The 20,553-nt window shown below is 50.0% G+C and overlaps 9 protein-coding genes across 9 annotated transcripts; 4 read left to right on the forward strand and 5 right to left on the reverse strand.

The window, feature by feature from the left end:
• Positions 1-368: 368 nt before the first annotated feature.
• N7487_005487 (NADH-quinone oxidoreductase subunit D) lies at positions 369-2,258 on the reverse strand. The gene is made up of 3 exons (XM_056873234.1): positions 1,504-2,258; positions 714-1,434; positions 369-653 (listed from the first exon to the last, which is right to left on the reverse strand). The coding sequence occupies exons 1-3, from the start codon at positions 2,164-2,166 to the stop codon at positions 616-618; spliced, it is 1,422 nt and encodes a 473-aa protein (XP_056730954.1). The 5' UTR covers positions 2,167-2,258; the 3' UTR covers positions 369-615.
• Positions 2,259-2,586: 328 nt separating this feature from the next.
• Positions 2,587-3,834, forward strand: N7487_005488 (DNA-directed RNA polymerase core subunit RPC40; the record flags this gene model as incomplete). Its single annotated transcript, XM_056873235.1, has 3 exons — positions 2,587-2,631; positions 2,682-2,786; positions 2,860-3,834. 3 exons carry the CDS (start codon positions 2,587-2,589, stop codon positions 3,832-3,834), a joined length of 1,125 nt encoding a protein of 374 aa, XP_056730955.1.
• Positions 3,835-4,093: 259 nt separating this feature from the next.
• On the reverse strand, positions 4,094-5,660 carry N7487_005489 (NEDD8-activating protein UBA3; the record flags this gene model as incomplete). Its single annotated transcript, XM_056873236.1, has 6 exons — positions 4,094-4,845; positions 4,902-5,198; positions 5,248-5,327; positions 5,388-5,393; positions 5,443-5,544; positions 5,593-5,660. The coding sequence occupies 6 exons, from the start codon at positions 5,658-5,660 to the stop codon at positions 4,094-4,096; spliced, it is 1,305 nt and encodes a 434-aa protein (XP_056730956.1).
• A 2,154-nt stretch (positions 5,661-7,814) lies between these two features.
• On the forward strand, positions 7,815-11,110 carry N7487_005490 (telomere length regulation TEL2 family protein; the record flags this gene model as incomplete). Its single annotated transcript, XM_056873237.1, has 6 exons — positions 7,815-8,655; positions 8,706-9,056; positions 9,120-9,206; positions 9,265-9,808; positions 9,856-10,572; positions 10,627-11,110. 6 exons carry the CDS (start codon positions 7,815-7,817, stop codon positions 11,108-11,110), a joined length of 3,024 nt encoding a protein of 1,007 aa, XP_056730957.1.
• A 683-nt stretch (positions 11,111-11,793) lies between these two features.
• N7487_005491 (Sec1 family protein) lies at positions 11,794-14,195 on the reverse strand (the record flags this gene model as incomplete). The annotated part of the gene is made up of 4 exons (XM_056873238.1): positions 11,794-13,284; positions 13,343-13,554; positions 13,803-13,998; positions 14,046-14,195. The coding sequence occupies 4 exons, from the start codon at positions 14,193-14,195 to the stop codon at positions 11,794-11,796; spliced, it is 2,049 nt and encodes a 682-aa protein (XP_056730958.1).
• A 285-nt stretch (positions 14,196-14,480) lies between these two features.
• Positions 14,481-16,031, forward strand: N7487_005492 (putative plasma membrane SNARE protein (Sec9); the record flags this gene model as incomplete). The annotated part of the gene is made up of 3 exons (XM_056873239.1): positions 14,481-14,636; positions 14,722-15,702; positions 15,764-16,031. 3 exons carry the CDS (start codon positions 14,481-14,483, stop codon positions 15,821-15,823), a joined length of 1,197 nt encoding a protein of 398 aa, XP_056730959.1. The 3' UTR covers positions 15,824-16,031.
• Positions 16,032-16,405: 374 nt separating this feature from the next.
• Positions 16,406-17,977, forward strand: N7487_005493 (uncharacterized protein; the record flags this gene model as incomplete). The annotated part of the gene is made up of 2 exons (XM_056873240.1): positions 16,406-16,653; positions 16,834-17,977. The coding sequence occupies 2 exons, from the start codon at positions 16,406-16,408 to the stop codon at positions 17,975-17,977; spliced, it is 1,392 nt and encodes a 463-aa protein (XP_056730960.1).
• A 950-nt stretch (positions 17,978-18,927) lies between these two features.
• On the reverse strand, positions 18,928-19,211 carry N7487_005494 (Zinc finger C2H2; the record flags this gene model as incomplete). The annotated part of the gene is made up of 2 exons (XM_056873241.1): positions 18,928-19,046; positions 19,106-19,211. The coding sequence occupies 2 exons, from the start codon at positions 19,209-19,211 to the stop codon at positions 18,928-18,930; spliced, it is 225 nt and encodes a 74-aa protein (XP_056730961.1).
• A 20-nt stretch (positions 19,212-19,231) lies between these two features.
• Positions 19,232-20,103, reverse strand: N7487_005495 (uncharacterized protein; the record flags this gene model as incomplete). Its single annotated transcript, XM_056873242.1, has 2 exons — positions 19,232-19,583; positions 19,658-20,103. 2 exons carry the CDS (start codon positions 20,101-20,103, stop codon positions 19,232-19,234), a joined length of 798 nt encoding a protein of 265 aa, XP_056730962.1.
• Positions 20,104-20,553: the final 450 nt, after the last annotated feature.

The following is a 20,553-nucleotide window of genomic DNA, read 5'->3' on the forward strand; positions in this document are numbered from 1 at the left end:
TTTGACAAATATGGCAAACATTGGACGCGCAGGCATAAGCGAAGAAGACAAACGCGGTGTGAGGGATATTGCCTTTTCTGACAGCATCGACGGGTGTCTCCATAACTAAGTGCTATAACAACGACTGTTGGAATGTGATGGAAATGGTTACAGCGTCTCAGGTTATTTCCCCATTAATTATCAGCCTATGCAGGGTCTACTAGTATATACATAGATTCTGATCAAAAGGTATATTTATCAGGCTTAAGCTCAATGCTGGTTAGATTCATAGATGATATCCCTACATTAGAAACAGCTCACGGAAGAAGAATCAGATGTTCACTATACACAGGGCTTGTTTGAAGCAGTAGAGGTAGGGAAAAAAAAAACAGACACACAAAGGAGAAGGACAAGACATAATAGCACAACGCCATGGGAAGAAAACATGGAACATTTGGTACACCCTAGCCAGCGTCGAAAGTTCCAGGGTTTATAGATCACATAAAGGAAAATGGTTGGTTCCTCTTTTCTGATTTTTTCCCCAGCACAGGCGAATCTAACCATCTAAGAGGGTGCCATGGGAAGGTTTTCTTCGGGTTTGGTTTTTCTTTTTTATTATTGCGTTACCAATACCGTCTATCGGTCAACCTCACCGAACACAAGATCCATAGTACCTAGAAGACATTCGATGTTAGAAGCGGGGAATTGAATCAAACAAGGAAACAAAGACTTACCGATAATTGCGACAGCATCGGCGAGCAGGTGACCACGAGACACCTGATCGAAGCCACCCAAGTGGGCGAAACCAGGAGCACGGATCTTGCAGCGGTATGGCCGCTCACTGCCATCACTGACCAGGAAGACACCCATCTCACCCTTGGGGGCCTCAATGGCTGAGTAGGTCTCACCAGGGGGAACGGAGTAACCCTTGGTGAAGAGAAGGAAGTGGTGAATGAGAGCCTCCATGTTCTCCTTCATGGCGGCACGGGGAGGAGGGGAGATCTTGTAGTCCTCAACACGGACCGGACCAGCGGGCATCTTGTTCAGGCACTGGTGGATGATGCGGAGGGACTGACGGAACTCCTCCATACGGCAGAGGTAACGGTCGTAGCAGTCACCGTTGACACCGACGGGGACGTCGAACTCAACCTGGTCATAGGCATCGTACGGCTGCGACTTGCGGATATCATAGGGGACACCCGAGCCACGGAGCATGACACCAGTGAAACTCATGCTGAGAGCATCGGTGGCGTTAACAACACCGACACCCTGGGTTCTGGCCTTCCAGATACGGTTATCCGTGAGCAGCTCCTCGGTCTCGTCGATGCGGTCACCGAACTGAGTGGCCCACTGGTAGATGTCGTCCAAAAGACCAAGGGGGATATCCTGTGACACACCACCGGGGCGAACGTAAGCAGCGTGAAGACGGGCACCGGAGACACGCTCGTAGAATTCCTAAAGCACCCGATGTGTCAGTAAACAAGACCTGGCCGTGGGGGCTTTTCGAAGCTCTCAATTACTCACCATGAGCTTCTCACGCTCCTCGAAACCCCACAGGAAAGGAGTCAGGGCACCAACGTCCATTGCGTGGGACAGGACGGACATGAGGTGGTTCAGGATTCGGGTCATCTCGCCGAACATGGTGCGGATCCACTTGGCACGCTCAGGGATGTCGACGTTCAACAGCTTCTCAACAGCCAAGGAGAAGCACTGCTCGTTCGTCATCATGGAGACGTAATCCAATCGGTCAAAGTAAGGCAGAGCCTGCATGTAGGTCTTGTACTCGATCAACTTCTCAGTACCACGGTGAAGTAAACCGACGTGGGGATCGGAGCGAACGATCTCTTCGCCATTGAGTTCCAGAATCAATCGGAGCACACCGTGAGCAGCGGGATGCTGAGGACCGAAGTTGACAGTGTAATGACGGATCTTGCGGTCGATCCCTTCGGCCTCGGATTCAAGGCCAGCAGCATCGGAGTCCTCGGGAAGACCCTTGTTGGCGATAGAGGTGAAGGTCGGGTCGGTCGGCACAAGTCGTGTGGCCTGGTAGCTAGTAGCCTCTGCCTGACGGCGAGGAACAGAGGTGGCTATCGAGCGGGAACGAGGAATGGATGTGTTGAGAGAGGAGGGGCGGAGGCAGAGCCTTTTGGGCGCATTGCCCGCTAGGCGAGCGAAAGAAGCGGCCATGGAGGATGGAGAATTGGAGGTCCAAGAGGGAAAAGAGGGGAGATGATCCTCAATCCAGGCGCATTCAATGGGTGGATATGGCTCGCTACGGATAGGGAACTCGCTGAAGGTCTCAAGTTGGGAGTCGCATTTTGGCTCGTCACGTGAAAAGCTGCCGGGTCATCAGCCGTACGCTGGTTGGCTTGAAGAGGCCACTATACTGTGTGCGTGATGGCTCCACGCTAACCTGCCTTTGGTTTAGCGTTATGCTTTCCTCACGTAATCTTGCATTCCCTGATTATATAATTTATCATTATGTCTGCAGAATAAAGGCCCCGTTTATGCCTCAGGCAAACTAGAAAATTGCTTCGAGAAATCTCTCTTATCGGTGATCGCGGATTTTACCATCAACCTTCACCAGACCCTCTATAATTGCTCACCATGGCGCCTCTTGTTCCCTCGCAGGAGGAGCTGCAGCGCCGCCGTGTATGTCTTCAACAATGATTCCATGCAGCTCAGAATACTAATCGTCCCAGATCATCGGCATTAATGCGGAAACCGTCACCAATATCCCCTCCACAGATTTTCCTGGCCACTGGCCCGGAGAGTCGCATGGATGGGCACTCGATGAATTCAAGAATGTATGTGCTGAAATATCATCCAGAAGGTATACTCTGCTGGACTCAGTCAACTCTAACCATTTAAATCCAACAGAATTTCCAAGTCGAATTCCACCGCAATGAACGGTTCGAGGCTTCCTTCTCGCTCATCGGACTCGACGCCGCTGTCGCCAACGCTTTCCGTCGTATCCTTATGGCCGAGATCCCCACCATCGCCATTGAAGACTGCTTCATTCACAACAACACTTCCGTCATTCAAGACGAAGTGCTCGCACAACGACTGGGCCTGATCCCCCTCAAGGGCTCCATTGAGGGAATCAACTGGATGCACTGGTTCAAGAAGGCGTCCGAAGATGGAGGCGAGGAGGAAGATGGCCCCTGCGACTTCAACACCATTGTGCTCCACCTCGACGTGGAATGCTACAAGAACGAGTACGCAGACAAGGACGAGCAGGACCCCCGCAAGCTGTACACCAACGCCCATGTTTACGCCAAGGACCTCATGTACATGCCCGTCGGACGCCAGGAACAGTTCTTCGTCGGCGATGGTGCTATCGCACCTGTCAACCCGGACATTCTGATTGCCAAGCTCCGCCCTGGCCAGAAGATCGAGATGGAACTCCACTGCCAGAAGGGTATCGGTGCTGACCACGCCAAGTTCTCGCCCGTGGCTACCGCTTCATACCGTCTCTTGCCTGATATTAAGATTGAGCGTCCCATCATCGGTGAGGATGCGAAGAAGTTTGCCAAGTGCTTCCCCAAGGGTGTGATCGGCCTTGAGCCCGTTACCTCTGCTGAGGCTGCGCAGCCTGGAAGTGGATACGAGGGCCATGCCGGCGAGCAGAAGGCCGTCGTTAAGGATGCGTTCAATGATACTGTCAGCAGAGAGTGTCTGCGCCACGAAGAGTTCCAGGGTAAGGTCAAGCTGGGACGGGTGCGGGATCACTTCATCTTCAACGTGGAGAGCACGGGTCAATTCGAGAGTGACATGCTCTTCCTGGAGGCTGTTAAGGTTATGAAGCTGAAGTGCAACCGGTGGAAGAGAGGTTTGACCGATCTGATGGGTTGATCAATGGGCCCTTTCTCTTCTACACCTTACTATATGCATTCTTTGGCGTTGGATTTTTTTTTTCGCTGCCTTTGCGCTGTACATTTACTAAAAGTCGGTCAGGGCTTCGCCTCACGAGGCTGGAGTCTGGATGTGTTAATTGTCTTAGAAAAGAGCCCAACCTCTATCTTTTGAATTCTACGCAGTTAACTAAGGCTAATCATCCCGGTCATAAAAATTGTGATTTATTGTAATTTTCAAATGAGAGGTAGTATTCCCTCTATTTGAAGTGAAGACGGAAGCGGAATGTGGTGGTGTACGCGGGGTCGCTCACGGCGACTTCCTCGCCATCCTCGATCAAATCTGCCAGCTTTTTTACCAGGTGAGGTCTGGTCATTTCCTCCAGCTGGGGTGGGAAGCGCTGGTAGAGGGTCTTCTCTTCAGTCCGCATACTAGGCTTCTTCAATTGAGCTTCGGCCCTCTCCCCGAGGCTGTCGATGAACTCGCCCAGTGTCATATTGGGATCCACGTCCAACTTCCGGGCAAGTTCTCCGCACACGGGGCAATCGGGCTTCTTCTCCGCCTCGAAAGTGTAGGTGTACACCCCTTCCTCGCCAGCATACATCATGTAGTTAGTTAGGAATGGATTGCAGCCAGTGGCGATCTTGAGCACTTCTGAAGTTGTGGAGGCTGCAATGACGGCGTTTGTCGATGCAATAGCCGGAATGATATTTTTGACCACACCCTGGGTCATCTGGAAGGTTACGCCGTGTATATGGAAGTGCTGGGCACGTTCATAAGCGGCATTGTATATCCACGATATGTGTTCTAAGTTGTCGCCGTCAAAGGTGTCATCTTTGCGCTTCTCTTGCCATGCAATCTGGTGCGCCCATTCGATGCAGTGTTGAGGTTGGCGTGGGATGGTGGCAATTGTGCAGAGGGGAACTGCTGCGCGAGGGGCGTGCATATCCAGTTGGCACTCAATGCAGGATGAGATAGAAGGTAGAATGACACGAGCTTGGCCCTTGAAACCTATTTGATAGATCAGCAACATGTTCTTTACTGAGTTTCACGATCAAGGTAGATACCTTCGGTTCCACCATCAACAAGTGGCTTCAGGCTCGAAGGGTCATCCTCGTCGACCATCGAGATTAACGTGGAATTTATCCAGCGTCGAGCTTCGATACTATCCAAGCCACAGATGACAATATTAAATTGCATGTAGTAGTCTTCATCTTTGTCCTGGATCTTGCCGACGTAGGGTGTGATATTCACTCCCTTCACTCGCTTTTGCACAAAAGCAGCGGCAACTTCAGCTTTGGGCTTCCCGATATCTGCCTGGCGGAACAGGAACTGCCGATTGAGATTTGATATGTCAATAGTGTCTGTCAACTGTGAGCTTCTGGTCTCGGCATTCTGAGTTGAAACACATACCCATGTCGATGACATGAATATCTTTGAATCCCGACAGTGCGAGATTCTTTAAGATCTCGCATCCTAGTCCACCAGCTCCGCTAGATTTCAGTCAGTTCTACATCTTGATAGAATAACAGAACTTTGCAAGGTTGACAAACATCACCCTAGAATTCATGTTAGCAAAAGTAATATCTCCGAAGTGAACCAACTTACAAGATTTTGGAAGATTCCAGAGCACTGATAGGCTCGGGGCCAGGGTTCCAGTCTTCATCTGTAAAAGGACCACGTTTACTTAGGACGTTGTAGAGATGCTTCCTGTGAGGTATTAGAGCAGATTGAGGTCTTGAGAGTCGTCCAACGTACCATCGACCTTGCTGGTCCACATAAATCGGAGATTCCGGGATATCTGGGGTTTCAGAATCCACATCCATGTTGGTAGGATCCTGTCATGGACAACTGAAGAGAGTAAATAGTTAGACGTATTTGACTTGCTCCCGTGGTCAGGTGGGGCTATCTTAGCTGCCGCTTTTATGAGCTCACCTGGGCACCTCAGAGTTGCCTAGTTGGGCTTCCTGCGTAGATTTCAGTCCGGTCTGCTCAACTTAATCACGTGATGACCCTGGTCCAACAAACCGCAGTAGACACAAACGAAACTCTTCTTCTCTCCAGATCGACCCTCAGGCTTGAGAGTGGATACATGATCTCCTTCATCCGTTTGATGAAGGTTCGGAGGGATATGGTGCCCCGGTTCTACTGAGTGTACTTGCTGGCCTCCTGTTTATGACAAATTCGACAGAGTCTGGTACAGGCCCAGAGGTATCATGTCTGCTGTCGACGGTCGACAACCTTGATAAGCTTCCAACTCTAATGAATTCGAAGGAAAGCGGAATTACAATGTCTCCACTAGGAGCTATGTGGGTTGCTCTGGTGAAAGCGTCACACTAAATATCAAGACGTGGGATTGTTCCTCGAATGGCCCCATGGCACTTTTTGGACAAACTCTCTTCGAGACTCTTTACGTGATCTTGGAGTTTGAAAGGCTTGACAACGATCGCTTCTTAGGCCAGCAATAACAGGGGTTGAAAAGATTGTGATATGAATTGTCTGAAATAGCTATTGCTGGCTGTTGATTCCTACTGATATTGGGCGAGAGAGAGACGATGGAGACAACAGAAAGTCTTGAAACAACCTAAATGTATATAGAGTAATCCGAAAGAGTGATACCACTGAGCAAGGAAAAGGGACCGAAACAGCTTACTCAGGCTGGTGATCCATCTGGCCAGTAAATGGCCTCCAAGACTCATGCTGTATGAAACTCCAGAGTCCACATAAAGCACTGCAAATAGATCTTGCCGGCCAACGTGCCCTGCCATACCATAGCACAGGGCATACTAACTTCCAGATTATTTGGGTCATAATAGACTAGGAAATAAGCAACACTTCCAACAACAAAAAGTACACATTTAACAATCCCAGCAGTGGAAATTACAACGTTGTAATCTTTCCATGACAGTGTGGCCAGTTCAAGCCCCCCGGCCAATATGCCAAGATTGGACGTCACAACAGCCACTCCTGTATTGACGAGCATCACAAACATGCCGACGTCCATGGTGTCGGTAGATTTACCGACTGAAGATATACATGCGGCCAAAATATGAGCAACGTTTTTGATGATATCCAACAACAAATATAATCTAGATCAGTCGCGATAGGTGGACACATCCCATGGGGGAAAACCCTTAGATATCATTGGAGCCACGGATTCATCGGCGGCAAATCCTTCAGGGCTAGACGCACCGACGATTCTCATGACACTCTCATGTTACGTCCGGTACGCCATCGATGTCTCTTTTAGCTTGCGTGAGTGCCCATCTACTGGGAAAAAAAAACCTCTATCAATTTAGCATCTTATGCAGCACACTCTTCAAAAGGCCGAGTGGCACAATGGGAAATGCAGCAGCAAGTGTCGCCATTCTTGCCAAGGCAGCTGTTTCAGAGGCACGGTCAGCACAATCGAATTTATGACAGCAGTTACAGGTCATGAGTAGTATAGGCTTGGTTTCACCTGCAGTTTCACACTGGGGGTGAGACAACGATCATAATAGTGCAGTCATTTGAATGCTATACTTAAGCTTGAGTATGATACCCAGTTGGGGGGAGAGGGGGAGGGCTATAAACATATGAGAACGTTACACTAAACGTATTATATCTTGCTTCGAAGTGTGGAATTTCTCTTGACTGCTGTATATTGAAGTCTTATAGACATTGAAATTAGGGAACAGAGTTCGAATAAACTGCAGCCGGACCAACTACCTTGAAGTTATGTAAACAAAAAGATAGAACTGCCTTAAAGGAAGCCTGGGCTGTTTGGCACTCTCCATCTGCCAATTGGTACTTAAGTTTATTATCAGAAACACTGACTACAAAACAGATTCCAGTTGGAGGAGGTTCCAGGTTATGCCAAGTCAAGGTACCCACAGGGGCGTGACTGTGGCTGACTAAGCACAAGCCCGCCTAGGTACTGTAATCTTCACCTCAGGCACAACATCTGTGTTTCCTCCCGAATTGATATTCATATCAAAAAAATGGAGGGCCTTCTGACGGCAGTGAAAACTGTCAAGCGAGATTCAGATGCCCTTGTTGCACCCGCTGTGGAGTCTCTGCATGCTGATCCCCCAGCACGAAATGGCATCGATCCTGAACATCTATCATCGCGTCACATGATAGATCTACTCAAAGCCAATCCCGATCGTGAACAGCTATCTGCCATTCTAGCAGCCCTTGATCCCTTCAGCAAATATAAAACTACAAAGGACTTCGATCTCCGGATTGCAAGTCCCATCACAGCCCAGATTCTCCAAATCTTAGTCAGTACCACGATTCCAAATCATTGGGGATCGCTAGATGCAAAAGACAGCAAAGGAAAAGATGCCAAAGCTCGAGCAGCATTGTTGAGATGTCTTAGCAGCGTTGCGGGTCTCGGTTCCTTGGTGGCTCAGCTACGATCTCTAATCAACGCGGCCCGCGCTTCTGCCCAGCAAGCCCAGGGTTCAAGCAGCCAACTCGGTATCCAGGATATTTTGGCTGTGCTTGCTGCTTTGCTAGACCCAAAAGACTTCCTGTTCCGTCTGTCTTCTGACATTTCGATCATTTATGACAACAAAACTCGACAGCAAGTTACGTGGAGAGAGCTCGTGTCGCTCGTTGCTGCCGGCAAGATTCTATCAACAGCAGCCGAGGCTCTTACTATTGTTGATGAGTCAAAATCAGTATCTTCGGTCTCCTGGGTTGGAAATGGTTCCCAATATGCATCATGGCTTGGTCGCAATATTTCTCACATGGCGACGAAACTAGCCCCAGATAACGAAAGCGACTGGGCCTCAGTTGCTTTGCTGACAGGGCGAGCTTTAAGCCTTGGGTATACAGGTAAATATGCACGCCTGGCTCTATTTAAGCCCCAGACTAACGCCGCACAGATCAGGTTGTCAAAGAAATCTATTCGGATCTACTTATTCGGCAATACTCGCCAGCGCACTTCGGAACCTTATTGGACCACCTCAGACGCACGGAGCAGCTTGCATTTGTAGAAGCAATCTTCCGTGATATACAACGAAAGCACTTTTCAGATGATCTATCAGTGAAAATGGGCCAGCCAATTGCCCCTTCAGAGCCCATCAAAGGAGTGGCAACTTTGATTTGCACTATCATCTCTTCTCGGCCAGATCTGGAAAGCCAGGTCGTGGAATGGCTCTCAAAATCGCAAGGTGGCTCGATAAGCACATTAGGACTACGGCGTGCACTATTAGCCACTTACAGTAGCCATGGTGGTAAGTTTGCACTGCTGAGGGAAAAACAACATTTGAAGACATGAAACTAAGAACAAGCAACAGATATGCTGAAGTCACTGCTCATACGAAGCCTTGAGCAATTTGGAGACAAGTTCTCTATCAAACATGTCCCAAGTGTAGTTCAGAATGGTTTGTCAATATTCCACAGTCCGCAGTTCCCAAAATATTAGCATCTAACATTGAATAGCAACTGCACAAGTGATTCTTCTTGCCGCTGGCCATCTCTATCGGCTAGATCAAGCGCAAGTGAAAGAAGTAGGCCGGTCTGCAGCATATCTTAATGCAGTCTCAAATAGACTGGCTGCGTCTTCTAACAGAGCGCGCCTTCTTGGCATGATTGTTGGAACAGGAATATCCGAACTCATTGAGGAGCCAGACAAAGTGCTGAAATTTGACCTAGAGGAGATGGGAAGCGAGGAAGCTCTTTGGTATTTGAGTTTGACTAAGGTCCAAGATAAGGTCGGATCGCCTGAATCCATCAAAGCGTTGCAAGAGGCATTGCCAGCAAACCCAGAACTGGTCCGCTCCAAGCCTGCACAAAAGCCGAAAGCACAATTTTCCCGGCACCATACAAGCAAAATCGTCGCTATTGAAGAAGTCGAGGATAGTGACGAAGATGAAGAGGAAGAGGAAGATGACGACCTCATTCCGTATGAAAAGCCAGACAACGATGCATACGATTCTGATGATGATCCCACGTTGATCCAACGGAATAAACCAACAGCGCCTGTGTGAGTACTGATTGCCAGCTGATATCGATCTCGCTAACAAATGTAAGATACATCCGTGATTTGATCCCGTCTCTACGAGACACTGAGAATGTCGAGCGCTATCATCTAGCCATCACCACTGCTCCATCCTTAATTCGTCGGAAGATAGGATTTGGAACTGAACTTGCCGAGCAGATCGAAGAGCTAGCTCTCACCATCGTGGGTCTTCAAAATGACAACAACCATCCGTCATTCCATGAATCTCGTTTACAAAGCATGATTGCACTCATTGTGTCCGAACCCTTCAAGATGGGCCGCTGGTTTACTGCTATGTACTTCGATGGAGATATTTCTCAAGTCCAGAGATCCGCTGTTCTCACAGCCCTGGGTCTGAGTGCTCGCGAGTTAGCCGGGAATGGAGAAGACGATGCAAAAGCACTGCGTCTCCCAACTACTGGCGATACTTCATTCCCATCCAAACGACTCTCGCCTGCCCTAGAGGCCATGTACTCGGGAACAAAGGAGTCTCCCATTGCAACGCTCACTCGGGAAATGTCCCGCACATCCTTGGAACCGCTCGCAGCCAACGCAGCAGATACAATGACCGGTCCCAATGCTCTCAAAGTGCGAACCTTCTCATCGCGTATGGAAGTCGAGAAGAAACGCCAACAGCGTGACACCAAGCGTCAAAACTCCACAATCAAAGATCTGCACAAGGTGCTTGCTGAGGGTTTCTTCTTCCCACTACAGGGCAGATTTGAAATTATGATGCTGCAGTTCTCCTCGTATGTTCTATGTTTCTCTATCTCATTTCGAATCTTTAAAATAACACGTTCCAGGTCCTCCACGTCCTCATACAACCCATTCTTCATCCCCCATCTCCTAACCCTCTTCCTCCAAACCCTCACCCTCATTCTCTCCACAACAGGCCCCCACACCCCCTTCCTCCCAGCCCTCACCCACGAAACCCTCTCTCTCCTCTTACCGCTACACACAGCCTCAACATCTAGCGAGCCAACCGTCACTGCCGCACTCCTATCCCTCTTCCTCGCTATAGTGGATCTCAACATTGCGTCTGGCTCGAATGGCGAGCAGCGTCTTGTCACCGAGTACGCCACGCAGGTGATCGAATTGCGCGAATGGGCTTCCCAGGTCTTCGACCGGACGCCGCCTTCGGCTGCGCGGGCTGATCTCAGCTCAGCGGTTACTGACCCGCAAGAGCAGATACGTACCCTTTCTGCTGGTGTTATGGTGCGGCTCGGGGAGGTGATAGAGCGGTATCAGGGCCGGTTGATGGGAGTTCATTCTGGATTTAACTATTAAATCAATCTTTGGGACCTCTATCTGTTTATTAGGTTGAGATCTAGAATCGAAACAGATGTTGAAATTATGTAACATGGATAGTTAGATAGTCAACTATGCTTATCTTGATGACTTGAAAATAAAGGTCTAAAAATGCCAAAGACGTATTGTTAAATAGAATCAAGTTTATAGAGTTTTATGTCAAGCTGAATTCGAAAACTACTGTACAGCACCAGCATGTTGGGAAAGGTCATTAGAGCGAGCTTACCTGTTTGGTTATAACAGTATAATCATTGAAAGAGATTACAGTTCATTCCGAACCTATGTAAAGAGCTAAATGTAGCATGGATGCTAGTGTATGTAGGCTATTCCTATTACTAATTACTAAGGAAATTATTCCTCGAAAAATTTAGGTATATAATTAGGATAGTTAAAAATATAAAGCATTTCTATATATCTTATATAGGTCACGTTTAATATATTTGCAATGTTTATAGTCCTATAGGAGTCCTATCAAAGTTCTATAGAAGCGGACTAGCACCTCGCTCCCATCTCTTAGCATTTTCATGGGACCAAATGATGGGAGTTAGCAAAGTCTAGGGGTGAGCACTAAAGCGGAAAGGGAAAGCAATGTCGCGCAGTCTAAAATCCGGTGTACATGTAACTATGTATCATTATGATCACTGAGGTGTAGATTAACCCATTTACTCCGCCTTGGCAAAGCTACCCTTCTCGATAGCCGCCTCCATCATCCGATCACCACTAATGATACTCGTGGTACAGATAATAATCTTCCTCCGTGGAGCCTCTTGCGCAGCAATGAAGCGCAACGCAGCGATCTCCGTGAATGTGATGCCTCCCAAGAAAAAGACATACACGGCCTTTGTAGCAGAGTTACCGCTCAGCGTTTGACGAGCCCGCACAGCCTTGTCATCGCCCTTCTGGACAATGCTGAAGGTTGCACCGCGAGCACTCTTGACAACGTCCTCGAAGCCAAGCCAGCCAGGCGACGTGGTACTAGCGGTATTCAGCGAGGCGGCCGGCGTACCTCCCTTAATCAGCGAGACCATGTAGGACTTTTGTAACACGCATTGAACCAGGCGGACGCTGAGAGGTGCAAAGCCACTGTACACGTACGAAATATCGTTCGGGTCCTTCTCGCTGACCTCCTCGATGACAAGACGGAGGTTCTTACGCAAGTACCCATAGTTTGTCTTGAATCCTGCTTGCGCGCCAGATGTAGGGAGTAGCATTGTTGTTGCTGAGGATCTAGGCTGAAGAAGCTCCATTTTCTCTAGTGCCCAGAATGTGAGGAGGTGCTGGTGGCCATAGGCTTGAACGACCTGTCTCTTAAAGCTCTCTAGGTCGCGGGGACGGAGACCCCCAGACATGCAGGACTCTAAGCACAGGAGGCGTAGCACAGTCTTTAGTGGGACGTCGCGAGCTATAAGCTCTTCAATTGTCTCGTGCTGGTATGTGGAGTCGGCACCGGCTGCGTTGTTTTGCTGAACTTCTAAAGTTTTGCGGAAGGTTTCGGAGCGGGTGAGCCGCATTATTTCCTCTGCGAGGTTGGTATGGGTCCGAAGACTCTGGTGCTCCAGCTGGTAGGTTGGTAATCGGTTGACAAACTCTCGAAGTTCGCCTGTTGTTTTAGCTGTGTGACGGCTCTCGTATTCATTTTCTAAGCGGCGTGCCACTTTATTCAGGATATCGCCCACGATCGCAAAGTTTGCATCTCGCAGTTGGCTGAATAATTGGTCCGAGGCATCAAGCTGGATCTTTCTTTTCAGTCCTTGCTTGGCTTGCTGGGGTGTCTTGGATGACTCTTGAGACTGTGGCGTGGGAGCAGGGCCGACAATGCTCGTATCAACGTCTGCTTGATTGTTCTTTATACCGACATATTCATCAATTAAGCCTTCATAGGTGAGCTGTGTGAGAAGAGCCGTCCCAAAGTCCACGTCACGGTCTATGATGATCAGGTTCTCTACACTCGCACTTGGTAAAAGCCCCCGTGCAGAGGGATCAGCTAGTCCGGAGCTCTCCTCTGCATCAAGTTCTTTCCTCATACGCAACAGGAGATCTGCCAGACGTCGGGCATTGTCGCCTTTTCCGACAATGCGTGGGAAATATCCATGGCGTTGCTGGACGCCCATAAGAGCCTTAGCGGCATGGAAGATACACCCGGGGTCTTTGTGCTGAATAGCAAGGTCAGAAAATGTCTTGTTCAAGCACTAGCAACCTATGCCAACTTACCAAGTACAAGTCCCCAAACGATTCGTCCAGTTCTAGTGACAAGATATCTTGTTCTAGAGGCATAAAATAGAGAGGAAGCTCGGCGATGTTCACGTCACCGGTGATTCCCGCCTCCTCCAAGACTGCATTGCTTACTAGGGTCCGTCTTGGAGCGAAGAAGATGGAGAACTCATGTTCGACGTTTCCATTATTCTGCAGACGTTTGATTTGTTCTAAGGTAGAAATGTCAGCTTGTCCTGATGGCACTCAATCAGAGATAGCAGGAAAGGGCCCTAATGAAACGAGCTTGTAAAAATGTTGTAAAGATGAATATCGATATAGGGAACGTTTCTCCAGATTACATAGAGTGAAAAAGCGTCTGTGTAATCTAATGATGGCCCATCATGGACCCAGATGAATGAGATCCAATCTACGCCAGCGAAACAAGCCGAAAGGGGGCAAAAAAGAGACAATGTCATACCTGCCACAATTCGAACGTGGCGAGCTTTCTCGCCACGAACAAGGAATACAACATTGCGTTGTGATGAGTCGATGTTTGCATTTTCCAGCAAGAAGACCCGGTCCACACCATACTCTTGGAGCACGGAGAACTTGACGAATAGCCCCACTGGGCCGGCCAGCTCCTGGCTTATGACGAGGTTCTTCTTACCCCGGGCCTGGAGGATAGTTAGCGCAGATCAGAATATCAAGGAACTGTACGCACGCCTTCTAGTAAAGTTAAGAGATCCCTCCGCGCCTTGTCCCTGAAGTAGTCCGCATCAGACCCCGATAAAGGAGCCATTTCATCCAGGCAGCAGAGGCAATGTTGTGGCCAAAAATAAACAGAGACGTTGAAGTGCCACTGCGCCCGCATTGGGTTAGCACTGCCACTGCTGATGTAACTAGGTAATTTTCGTATTGGTATGGTTATAATTGTTATATTTCCCACATACCTCTAGGTAACTTTGGTATGCCCCTCGTATGTATATTATCATCAGGCGGCGATCTCCAACATCTAGCTCCCCTGAAGGCGTCTCACATTAATTCTTTCTCTTGTCTCATTTCATTTTCTTTCTCCTTACTTTCTTGTACTTCCATTAACTCTCGACTATTTTAATTGCATTCAACAGATCTTTACAACCCTGTATCCCCGCACATAATGGGTCTTTTCAAGAAATCCGACGGCGACGAGGACTCTAGCCGCCGAGCACTCTTCGGCTCGCGGAAGAAGGACAAAAGCCCCTCTACTACCCCGAACCCTTACGCTCAACCAATTCCGGTAGACCCATACACTAAAGCCAAGATTGGCGCAGGTGTTGCCCCCTTGCCTGCCGACCACCCAGCTGCCAACGGCGGCCGCTCGTCGCAGAGCCCCCCACTCCATCCCCCCCGACAACAAGTACTCCGCCAACAAATATGGAAACCAAGGCGGCTACGGAAGTGATCGATTCGGCGGATCTGGCGCAGGCGCCGGCTCCCCGGCTTCAGGCTCAGGCTCGCGGTATGGAAGCGGTGGCTACGGAGGTCTGGGCGGCGGCGATCCCAATGACCCCGCGGCTGCAGACTCCGCTCGCAACGAGCTGTTCGGCGGCGCCAACAAGAACAAGAACCGGTCACCGGAAAACTCGGCCGGTTCACCACCGCCGTATTCCGAGGGCCAAAATGGTCAAGGTCAAAACAACTACGGTGGTGGCAGCAACGAGTACAGCATGGCGACCTTCCAGGATCGGCAGCTGACAGCCGAAGAAGAGGAGGAAGAGGAAGTCCAGGCGACGAAGAACGAGATACGCTTCGTGAAGCAGGGTGATGTGGCGTCGACACGAAATGCACTCCGAGCCGCCGCACAAGCCGAAGAAACCGGTCGCGCTACTCTGGCCCGACTCGGTGCTCAGGGCGAGTCAGTCCACGACACGGAGAAGAGTCTGGACATGACAACCATTGAAGGCCGCATTGCGGAGGAGAAGGCAAAGGAGCTCAAGACTCTCAATAAGAGCATGTTCGCCGTGCACGTGTCCAACCCGTTCACGGCCTCGCGACGCCGGCGTGACCGCGATGAGAAGACCCTCAATACACACCGTCAGGATCGTGAAATCCGCGAAGGCACACGGTCCGAGGCGCACGCGACTAATCAGCGTATGGAGAAGGTGTTCCGTGATATTGACCGCGATGCGGCGAAACAGGGCAAGGGCAAGAAGGCTAGTGTCACCGAGCGTGCCAAGTACCAATTCGAGGCAGATAGCGAGGACGAGGCAATGGAGGACGAGATCGAGCAGAACTTGGATTTGCTCAGTGGTGCTACTGGTCGGTTGAACGGTCTTGCCAAGGCCACTGGCAAGGAGCTGGATGAGCAGAACAGACATCTGGAGCGTATCATGGGCAAGGTGAGTTTTTGCGATCCCTTCAATTTGGTATTTCTGTGGATATGAGACTAACTGGCTACAGAGCGACTTTGTCGACGATCAGATTGCCATGAACCGGGCCAAGTTGGACCGGATTCGTTAGATACGTTCGCTGTTCAAGGCAAATGGGGCTGCGGTATGCCTGGTGCTGTCGAGCTCGGTAATTTTCTGCGTACATTCCATCCGTTGGATGGGGATCTCACATTGGCGTTGGGGCTGGTTCTGCATTGTCTGCCGTGGTCATATCAGAGCCGGCGACTAAGATATTAGTTGAACATCAATTATCATAATCTCATTGCGATTCATTTCGAGTATGTCATACTTTGAACTCAATTGACCTACACCGTAGGGAAGTAGGCCAGCCCATGCGTCTTGTGATGCTCATATGCCTCTAGATATACAATACGAGTTGGATAGACCCCCTCGACATTGCTCAATTACGCAGACGAATCTGCCGGGGTACCCTTGTCATGCCACTACTCAAACCTCAGTCACAATATTCAAATCCCACGGAGATCGACATCCCGACTGCGGGGACTGTGGGGGAGCACCCGGAGAATGAACCTCCGCAGAGCCCTAAATGCATCGGAGTATAAAACCACACTTCCAACGCAAGTATAAGTCACTTACTTCTACGAGCCAATTTCTCTCCAACTTCCAAGGTCACAATCTTTCAAATCCCATCATGCCCTTACCCCAAAAAACCGATATCCTCGTGATAGGCAGCGGCAACGCCGGCCTCAGCGCCGCCCTTTCAGCGGCACAAACCAACCCAACCTTAAAAGTGACCGTAATCGACAAAAGCCCCGTTTCATGGGCCGGGGGTAACAGCTACTTCACAGCCGGCGCCTTCCGCACCGTCCACGATGGCCTCCGCGACCTCCTCCCACTAGTCAACAACACCGACGCGACACAAGCATCCCGCATCGACATGTCAAGTTACACAGAACAAGACTTCACCGCCGATCTCCAGCGCATGACAGGAAACCGCACCAACCCCGCACTATCAGCAGCTCTAGTCCGCGACTCGCGCACCGCCGTAGGCTGGCTAGCCGCGAACGGCATCCGCTTCCAGCTCTCCTTCAACCGCCAGGCGTACGAAGTCAATGGCAGAATCAAGTTCTGGGGCGGCCTCGCGCTGAAAACCCAAGATGGCGGAAAGGGTCTGGTTGAGGATGAGTTGCGTGCGGTGAGGAACGCCGGCGTGGATGTGTTCTTCGACACGGCTGCCACGGCGCTAGTAACTGATCCGACAAGCGGCACTGTTATCGGTGTTGAAGTTGTTAACACGGATAGTGCTGGCGTACACAAGAAAATTATCATCGCTGCCGGCGCGGTCATTCTCGCCGCAGGCGGTTTCGAGGCAAACCCGCAGCTGCGGGCGCAATGGCTTGGTCCTGGGTGGGATGGTGCGCGTGTGCGTGGTACACCGTATAATACGGGTGAGATGTTGCAGATTGCGCAGCGGGATGTGTCGGCTAAGACGGCTGGGAATTGGAGTGGATGCCATAGTGTGGCGTGGGATGCAGATGCGCCGGCGGATTCGGGGAACCGGGAGGTTTCGAATGAGTTTACGAAGAGTGGGTATCCGCTTGGGATTATGGTTAATCGGGATGGAGAACGGTTTGTTGATGAAGGGTTTGATATGCGGAACTATACGTATGCGATGATTGGGCGGCGGGTGCTTCAGCAGCCTGGACAGGTTGCGTTCCAGGTTTGGGATGCGCGGACTGCGGCATGGTTGCGTGAGGAGGAGTATCGGGGTGAGGTTGTTCGGCGCATTGAGGGTGCGTCGTTGGAGGAGCTTGCGGAGAAGTGCGCGGAAGTTGGACTCGTCGATCCTACGCGCTTTGTGGAAAGTGTTAAGGAGTATAATGCCTCTGTTGAGGATGGAGATGGGCAGAAGAGGTGGAATCCTGCTGTCAAGGATGGACTTGCTACTAAGGGACTGGCTGTTCCCAAGTCGAATTGGGCCTTGCCTATTGACAAGGCACCGTTCCTGGCTGTCAAGGTCACGGCAGGTATCACTTTCACCTTTGGTGGATTGGCTGTGAATCCTGAAACTGCGGCGGTCATTTCGGAGACGACGAATAATGAGGTTCCTGGATTGTATTGTGTGGGTGAGATGCTTGGAGGTATCTTCTATGATAACTACCCTGGTGGAAGTGGATTGACGTCTGGGGCTGTCTTTGGACGTCGTGCTGGTAGAGCAGCAGCGGAGCGAGCTGGAAAGAGTGGAAGACTCGAACGGTTGTGATTCTCGCGATATCGAGAGACTAGGTGATTACAGAAGGTCAAAAGGATTGCATATCAAGACAGGTAACCACACAGCTACAGGGAATGATAGAATGTTCAGAATGTCTTTGATTGATTAGACAATATATTTAGTAGCGACTGTAATATGAAACACGAACAGGGCCAGGCCCAGCCAGTTTCAAAACGATAGGAACAATGCTTCTTCCTATGGGTATCATCACCAACACCAACCCAAACTTGCAGGTGAACCCATGCACTTGACACTTGAAACGCAAACTTGGTGGAAAAAGGCGACTGGGGCAAAAAGGATAACAATGTAATAGGTTTAAGCAATGCAGAATGCATGCCATGGAAGATTAAGAAGCGAAACAAAGAATCAGGGTATGGCCTGCAGAGAGAAAATAAAGAAACATCGAATCATCACAAGCCCCCATGGTATCGAGAAAAAGCAGAAAGGTGACGCCCAGGTCTAGCGAAAGAATAAGAAACGAAATGAAAACAACGCATCCAGCCGGAAACCTCTATGGTCATAACGTGGGTAAAACAAAGGAAACATGGAAATATGAAAGAAAAAAGAAAAGAAAAGGCTCTCTCTTGCCTGTGGCCCTCGAACAGAAGCCATTATACCCATAAATCACAGACCGTTTTGGAAGGAGTATGGTATGTATAAGCGTCTCTCTCCGATCAGGAAATGTTTGTCGGGAGTTGATAAAGAAGAAAAAAAAAAAAGGTGATCCATGCTGTTGTACAAGGAGACGAGAAAGGGCGAGCCATTTGGACAAAACATGCCAACGCAGTTGGTTCATGGATTGGCTCATGGCATAGGGAGAACGAGTTTGCGGCGGGTGGAAGGTCTGGCGCTGTGTGCGCGAAAGGGGTAGGAGAGAGAGCATTCGACGGGGTTTCCGCGTCGAATAGAATAATGTTGTCGTATGAAGGTTGATTCACGGATTACTCGTCGTCATCGCCAGAGCCAGTGTCCTTCTCGCCTTTGTGGACCTTCTTGTGTCGACGCAGGTTTGAGACAACAGAGAAGTGCCGCCCGCAGCCTTCGACATCACACGCGAATGCTAGAAAAAAATGTTAGAATGGATTTCGAATGACTTGTCTTCAGAAATAGAAAACTTACGCTTTTCACCAGTGTGGCTGTACATATGCGTCTGGAGCGAAGACGGACGTGTGAACCGCTTGTCGCAGACCTTGCACTTGTGCTTCTTCTGGGTGTTGGAAGGCATCTTGGAGCTGAATTGGCTCATCATTGATTGCGGGCCAGGGGGGCACTGCCGGCCAAAAGGCTGGTCGGCCGGGGAAGAGTGCGCGATTCGTATGACTCGGAAGTTGTGGAGCTGTAGTCTGTCACGGAGGAGTCGACGGAACCCACCGAAGCGCTGTAGTAGGGGTAGTTGCTGCCGGAGGAGATGGATGAGGCGGACGACTGGGTGGAGGGGAAACCGTAGGAATCGGCTGAGGTTCGCGTGCCGCGAGGGCCGGGGCCGTAGATGTTGCGCGGGGTCAAGTCCTGGCTGAGAGCGACCATTCCACGGCTGGCGTCGAGCGCGTCACCGAAAGTGGGAGCGGGGGCTGAAGAACCAACGCGAGCGGCATCTCTGTGGATTTGTGTAAGTTTTTTTTTTTTTTTTTGCGACTCAGGTAAGCGACGCGGACTCGGGATTCAACTTACGAGTGCGAGATACGGCGTGCGTCTTGCGGAGAGGGGTGAATGGGGGCGTATGCATAGCTGGAAGGTGCGAAACTGCTCATTGGGGGAGCGGTTGTGTAGGAAGGAGCCTGGTCGAAAGTTGTGCGTGGCACCTCATGTTGCATTCCCATTACCTCGGGGCCATAGCTGGCGGCTGCGTAGGTGCTCCCAGCCACCATTGAGGGGGCGGACACAGGGATGTTCGGGTACGGCATAGACATTCCGGTGCGGTTCACCTCCTCCTGCTTGACCTGACTGAGACCCATGCTGGCACCATTACCCATGGAAGTCGCATAGACTGGGGGTGTCGAGTGCGACGAAGTGTGCGCCGCCCACGGATCTGTGAATTGTGGTGGGGTGTGGTGGTAGACATTGTCGAAGCTCATGCCGCCATAGGGGCGGTTCTGGTTTTCCATAACCATCGTCATGGGGGATAGAGTCGCGAATCGATCGCGTGTAGAAGCTGTATAGAGAGAGAGGATTCGAAGATCAAGTTCCAAAGGGTTTCCTTTGGAATAGAGTGATCGTCTGTGTTGATCCGGAGGAATATGAAAGAGAAAGTGATAAACCCGATGATCAACAATTATTTTATAATTTTCAAGGGAGTAAAAGAGAAAGCAGAGGCAGTCTGGGGAAGGGGATCGGCGAAGCTTATGAAGGAATATAAGGTGTGAGGCATGATCCCATATACTCCAAAGTGCCACTGACGACGTCCCGTCGGGGGTTGCAGATCGCTGGAAATGATAATACCGGTATTTATTTTATTTTTATTTTTATTTTATTTTATTATTTTATTTCGTTAATTATTATTTTTTTTTTATGGTTTTTGATTTTTGACTTTTTTTCGTTTTCATTTTTTGGATTTCTCATTTTAAGAA

This window comes from Penicillium crustosum (assembly GCF_028827405.1).
Source record: "Penicillium crustosum strain IBT 35664 chromosome Unknown utg000002l_segment0_segment0, whole genome shotgun sequence".
Taxonomy (NCBI): Eukaryota; Fungi; Ascomycota; class Eurotiomycetes; order Eurotiales; family Aspergillaceae; genus Penicillium; species Penicillium crustosum.